A 7,063-nucleotide genomic window follows, 5' to 3' on the forward strand; every position below is an offset into this window, starting at 1 on the left:
CGTGACCACGAGATATTAGCATGCAGAGGAAAAGGCAAAAAAAAAAGGTTAAGAGAACGGGGAAAGGTGATGCAGGTGAGACAAACAAATATAGCGTGTATAAAAAAAGGAATGCATATTTTGTGATAGATTGCATGCTTGTGGAACCAGGTGCCGTGAACCTCCAGTCAAGGTTTCAAAAAATTATGAAATGTATTCTAAATGTTTGTAGGAATAGACACTTTCTAAGTGATGCAGTTCTCAAAGAGCAGTAGACAATTGATAGCAACTTTTCCTAAGGGGGGAAAAAAACAGAGCAGAATGTGTGCAAGGTAAATGCAGTTAGAGAACACAACGAGCATAGAATAAATGATTTATCTTATTAATTAAGAATTCCTCTTTGAAAATGTTTTCGATCTTTGCAGTGGATGGGATGTGAAAGCAGACATAAACTATTTCAAATTCAATGAATATCCTGCCATGACCAAAGTTTATCTGTATTTGTCACTGTATGGCAAAATCGTTAAATAACCTCAGCGTCCACCTTTCTAGATAAAAAAACAGTTTTCTAATTACTGCAGACGAATCATAAGAGAAAATATCATCTACATCGTGTCTCTGTTACTGCACACCGTACAATTCTTCATAATTTTTAAAAAGTAGCACTCAATTCCAGGCCAACTAAATATCCATACAAAATGTCCATTGTTTCTCTAAAACATCTTCACTTTTCTGGTCAGAAGCTAATAGGATGCTTAGGAGCATACACGGTCACAGCCATGGAGAGATGAGATAATGCAATGGGTAACTTCAATGAGTTAAAGACCACCTCTTGGGTCAATGGCCATGTCATAGCTCGATGGAGGAGGAATGAGTCCCCTTGCACCGATTCCCCCTTTAAGCTACATACTTTAGAGAACACTGGTGTAATCTTCTTCTTCTGATGGCCTGTGTAACTTTTTCCTCCTGCTGGCCTGTGTGGACACCTCACATGTCTACTACTTCTCACTCTTCCTCTTTCAGTGTCTCTCTCTCTCTTTTCTCCCATCTTTCTCTCAATAGATACATTGTGCTGCTTGTGCTGCAAGGATTGAAGGTTTGAAAGGTAGTGGTTCCCAGAATGTGGAAACATCGGTCACAAGTACTCCACCTTAGGGATGTGGGGTGCAGCGTCAGACTAGTATTATGTCTTACATTATCTTGCACGGGTTCTGTGCGCAGTGGGGCCTCGTCCGTTCTGTCCATCAGCAAAATGCTTAGTGGTCAAAGAACATTGCTCCTCGGGTGGTCAGAATCCCTGGTCATTTTCCCAGGAATCTTCTGGTTCTTCCAAAACAGCGGTTTAGGACCCCAATTCCTTTACCTATTAGCCCCTCGGTGTGTGGCCAGTAAAAGGACAGAGAAATTGCTGGATTTTACCCTGCGTCCTGAAATTACATACAAGGTATTGTATGAATAATAAAGAAAAGCATTCACAGGAAAAACAAATGCACTCATCTACTCAAGCGCAAACTATTGTGGGCCAGGGGACCACTCCTCTTTCTCCACATTTCCATGTGATGTGAGCAGAGTGAAAAACACAGAGAGATAAAAACCAAGCAGGGGCTATTGTGCTATGCTATTTTGTGTTTTATGCCATGTTACACTACCAACTGCATGATCTTTTGGTATTGTGAGCAACTAAAGTGATGTGGGCTGGAGTTGGTTAGTAGAGATAGAGGAGAAATGTGAGGTAGTTTTGGTGTCGGTGTTGATGCATAGACTCTGAAAGTAGCTGGGTACAGTGTGTGTGAGTCTGTTTCTTAGTGGTTTGTGTCAAGAGAACACGAGATATCTGTATCCAGAGAGGAGCCGTGTGTGCCCATAGTGTGAGGGTGTTGGTCAGGACTGTCATATATGTTTTGGCAGCAGGGCTTTAGTGTTCTGAAGTTCAATATGTGCTGGGAGGGAATGTTCAATTGCCATGTCTGGGTGACTTCATCTTGTATGCTTGTGTGTTAGAAAGTAGGTTTTGAGTGTGTTAGTGTTGGTTGAAGAAAGTTGAGAGATTGAGTCTGTTAGTGTGGGGGGAGGACAGTGGAAATGTTGAGTCTGTTAGTGTTGGCTGACGACAGTGGAGATTTTGAGTGGTTTGGTGCTGGGTGAAGGGAGTAGAGATTATGCGTGTGTTAGTGCTGGGTGAAGACAGTGGAGATTTATTCTGAGTGTGTTTGTGCTGGGTGAAGACAGTGGAGATGTATTTTGAGTGTGTTTGTGCTGGGTGAAGACAGTGGAGATTATGAGTGTGTTAGTGCTGGTTCAAGACAGTGGAGATGTTGAGTGTTTTAGTACTGGGTGAAGACAGTGAAGATTATGAGTGTGTTAGTGCTGTGTGAAGATAGTGGTGATATATTTTGAGTGTTTATGTGCTGTGTGAAGATAGTGGTGATATATTTTTAGTGTGTTTCTGCTGGGTGAAGACATCGGAGATCCCTTTGACCTTTTGGAACATTTAACTGTTGTATCTGTGAAGCCATCCTTGCAGTTTTGCTCTTCAGGTAGTGCCATTGTGAGAACAAGTCTTGACAAGCAGCTAAGTGGGCTCTTATCCCTGGCAGTGAGAATCGTGCAGCACAGCATCCTAAATCAAAGGGGTGGACATCGGGGAAGACACACAGGAGCAGACAGCAGTGGGTACCAAGCAGGGTGAAGTAGCAGAATATCCTAACTCGGGGTAACATGCAGTGGGAGAGCGCCTGTGAGCCTGATAACAGTGACAAACCTGCATGAGAACAGATAGCAGTAGCAACCCCATGAGGGGCAATAGAGGAGTCCTCCACAGCCGACAGCAGCGGTTCCCAAGTAGCGGTGAAGGGAATTGCTGGCAGCGTGGAAGATGGAAATGTAAAAATATATTTGAAAGCGCTATGCAGGGGCAGACAGGGTAAACCCATTTCATAATGAATTGCCATTGTTCTGATAAAATAGAAAATTGCATCATGACAGGGCTTAATGGGAGAGCCCAGGCTTCCAGACATTGTAGGTGTGGAAAGTTGGTGGTGGGAAGTGGATATGGAGATTCCAGAATACTGTATCACTCGCATCTCTTTCAGTGGGTTGGTTGTGATAAGGATGCAATATGGCGTTAGTAACCCATTCCACGGGCATACCTGGGGATATGGGCCCGGACGTTACCCTCTGTGTAGACAGAGGGTAACGGGTAACTAATACCATTAGCACCCTGCGTTACCAAAGCGGTAACCGGGGGGTGCTGATAGCAGGGTCTGTCGTGTTCATTTATGGAAATCACAGTTCAAAGGTGGCCACCACAGAGATGGAAGGCGGGGCTCCTTATGGAGCCCCTCTTCCATTTCTGTTGCGGCCAGCAAAGGGAGACAGAGAGAAGTAGAGGCAGCCACAATCGGGGAAGTGAGGAGTGAGGAGTAGATGGAGGTCCAGGGAGGGGGAGGCAGCCTGCGGGTTCCAGGGAACGCAAGCTGAGATCAGTGGTTTCAGCCTGTGATCCGCAGAACCAGATTGGCTGTGCCACCTTCTCAGGGTGCTAATTGATGAGAAGATCAAGAACAGCAGTCTTCCAAGTTCAAGTACATATTCTTAGAATAAACTAAATAACAGAAAAGTCAAATTTTGCGTCCTATGTAGGTGAAACATAATCTCACCATTGTTTTCGTTTCTTCTTAACAGTCAAGAAACACGCCGACTGGAGTTGTGACGCCTCTTGAATTTTCAGAACAGCACACACCCGTCACTTACTTTCAGCCTTATTATCAGTCTATTTCAACTCTCCCTGCGGCAACCCTGCAGTACCAAGCCCCTCCCTCCACAGCTGCGGAGACACAGCTCGCCCCCTTCCCTTTTTCAGTACCTGACCCAACAATACCACAGCAGGTGGACGAAGAACGACAAGAAACCAGCTCTATAGCCATCGAAAAACTGCTCCAGCCAGAAAATGAAGAGAATGAAAACTTTGTTTTAAAGAGCGCCCTCTCTTTGGGAGGGTTTTAGGGCTATTCTTTGATTGGGACATTTGGCATGAGGCAGCCATTTTGAAAAAAAAAACACATTGTTTATCATCTTGTGATTCATTTTAACTGCATCTGGTTCACACGTGGTTCCCAAAGAACACTGGAATATGTGACATAACTGTTCCTTCTTTTTATGTTAGTTTTGAGATTAGTTTCAATTTGCTCGCCCGTGTGATGAGTTATTTGGATACAATGATACCACGGTGGTATTTTATTTTCCAAAAGGTGATTCATGTACTCAGGAAAACTGCTTTTTCATTTATTATTTTAACATAAACTCAATAAAGAAAGGGCTATATTTGAAGGGAAAGTTACCAAGATAGTTATTTGTTTTTAGGAAGCTTTCGTGCAGTAATGGGTTGGTTGTAGAGATTTATGTGTACACTGAATTAAATTTTATTTTATTTATTTGGTTATGCCTTTAGTAAGACAGAAGGACAACAGAGTCCTGTACACAACTAAATAAAAAGTGATAGCCTGAAAATATCAGAAACAGTTTCTGATTCTGGCAGGGCCTCACTCTATAATAATGATGGGGACGTGATTGTGAGATTTGCCAGCAAGCAATGCAACTAAAAAGGATAGGGCCTCATCACGGGTTAGGCTGTATCCCGGCAGTAATACTGCTGCAATACCGCCAGGGCAAATAGCATTAGCGTTACCCGGTCTGGCGCTATTAGCTATTAGCGCCGGATCACGGGTAGCGTGGTAACGGTTATTGCCCTTTCCCAATGGGGTTAGGGGGGGCCCTATAGAGCCGGCGCTAATAGCGCAGAAAATGCGCATTGCTCCGGCGCATTTATCTCCCGCACTGAGCCCATGCTCAGGATTGCACGGACACTTAAATGTGGCAGTAATAGCATTAACGCTGCATTTAATGGTTACCGCCCAAACCGTGATGAGGCCCATAGTGTGAAGTCAGGAACGGGCCCATTATTGAATACTTTTAAAAATAAGATGACCATTCCATCATATTGTCCATTATACTGCACGGCATTTGCATAATGCATTTCTGTCATAATTATTCATGCTTGAACCAGTTTGAGATTATTCAAAACACTCCAATTCCACTTGGTTGGAAGTTCCTTTCAAACATTTTCAGCAATTCGCAGACGCAGAAATGTAAACGGCAGATTGCCATCGCTCGCTGACCTAGATTTTATTCTATGTCAAACTAGTGCTCATGCTAGAAATAGAAACATACTTGCTTCTATATACATCTTTACCCCCCCTATTTCCAGAACAGGTATACCCTGGTGCTAGACTCTTTCTGCATAAGTGAGTTGCTTGTACTGGTAATAGAAACAAAAAAGTGCTCCTATCTCCAGCACCTGCCCATGCTAGGAACAGAAAATATATTTTGTTTTCTTTCTCTAGCTCTGACGATATTCTAATTCGAACGAGGTTGCCCACGAGTGCTAGAAGACGTATTTTTCCATTTCTATGTGCCAATTAGCACTGGCACCATTCCTCAAGGCAAAACAGTAAGTATTAAAAAAGGATGGATGGTTAGAAGGCAAGTTTGGCACAGTTCGCCCGCTCTACAAGTGATCCACAAATATTCATAGGCCGCCAAAGCTGCCAAATTTTCGAATGGCTGTACTGTGGATATTTAAGGGTCGTGTGGTTGAGGCTAGGATTTTGTTTAAATATATGTGTGTGGTCCACCAGGCTTTTTACGGCATTGGTCCTGAGTATCTACAACAAAGTTTGTGCACTATATTCCTACTCGCACTCTTCGTTCCCACTCTGCTCTTCTTCTAGTTATCCCCCGGTTCAGGCGCATTCGCACTGGCAGACGCACCTTTTCTGTTGTGGCAGCAAAGGCTTGGAATAAATTTCCTCTTGCCCGTCGCAAGATTGTTGACCACCTTCTCTTCCGATGGACGTTAAAAACGTTGCTATTTTAGAGCTCTCCTCCACTGCTTGTAACCTACTGTCCTGGTTCTTGTTAGCGCCATGATGCCCTCTGGCGTGTGTGCGCTTTACAAATCCTGCTAACATAACATGTGTGGGGTGGTTCTAAAATGGAACTTTCTTAGCCCGATTCACCCACCAAGAAGTATAGTGTTATTTAATTTACTTGTCTGTGTAAAGAGAGCAAGCAATGGCAAGTGACGTTCCATGAGTAACCTGTTCTATGCACAATCTACCAAGGTTCTCCTACTCCGGGCCTCAGGGCCAGAATCCTGATGGGTTTTCAGGCTGTCCCTCAGTAATATTCATGAGGAAAAATGTGCATACATTTAGAATCATTGTATGCAAATGTTTCTCAAATGGTCAATAATATATCATATGGCACACTTCTGTAGTACATTAAACTGTGCATGAGTGAGTCCTTTCCAATAATGCACATTTAAGAAAAATCACTTCTAGGTGACCCACAATTGACTGGATGCACTAAATCTCAAGGTAAATCAACCCAACAATATATTCAGATTCTTCATAGAAATGTGTTAGGCAAAGCAAGTATCATTCAGTCTGAAAGGATTCAAGACCACACAAGAGAGTGTGTGTCTGCAGAAGGATTACATGGTAATTTAGCAAAGGAAGTGACTTAAAAATTAAGGGTGTCACTACGAGTTGGGTGGTATTATGGTGCTAAATCTGCTGGAATACTACCCAATGGAATTACTGTTAATGCCACTTGGTCTGGCAGATTTACCACCAGATTACAAGTGGCAGAGTTAATCTCCATTTGTGGAGAGTCCAGTGAACTCTATGAAGTATTTTTGGCAGAATAACCATCAGAAAGTGGGAGTATTGACCTCCCATACACGTAGTAAGGCAGAGCAGGAAAAGTGGTGGTAATTCCATTGCCACCCATTTTTTCCGCACCTCATACTCCCAATGAGCCCCTAAGTGTGTCATTTTCCATAATACCCTTTCAAATACAAGGAAGCTAAACAACTGTTTGCATATGTTGACCATGCGTAACCATTCGAGAATGTTTGTTAATATGATGTTACCAGTTTTTCATAATGTGCATATCACCACCATAGTGGTCTTAAAGTGGTAAAACCTTGCCTGTGGATAAGCAAATTGTGACCCAGCCCCAG

The 7,063-nt window shown here is 43.2% G+C and overlaps 1 protein-coding gene across 1 annotated transcript in view; it reads left to right on the forward strand.

Annotated features, from left to right (window-relative positions):
• Window positions 1–4,308, forward strand: part of POU2AF1 (POU class 2 homeobox associating factor 1) — a 258,429-nt gene extending 254,121 nt beyond the window's left edge. The window contains exon 5 of the mRNA XM_069614313.1: window positions 3,664–4,308. Within this exon, the coding sequence (XP_069470414.1) occupies window positions 3,664–3,984 (321 nt within the window). The 3' untranslated portion in view covers window positions 3,985–4,308. The remainder of the gene's footprint in view (window positions 1–3,663) is intronic.
• The last annotated feature ends 2,755 nt before the right edge of the window (window positions 4,309–7,063 follow it).

The sequence above is a fragment of the Ambystoma mexicanum genome, chromosome 9 (genome assembly GCF_040938575.1).
Source record: "Ambystoma mexicanum isolate Mex_15411 chromosome 9, UKY_AmexF1_1, whole genome shotgun sequence".
Taxonomy (NCBI): domain Eukaryota; kingdom Metazoa; phylum Chordata; class Amphibia; order Caudata; family Ambystomatidae; genus Ambystoma; species Ambystoma mexicanum.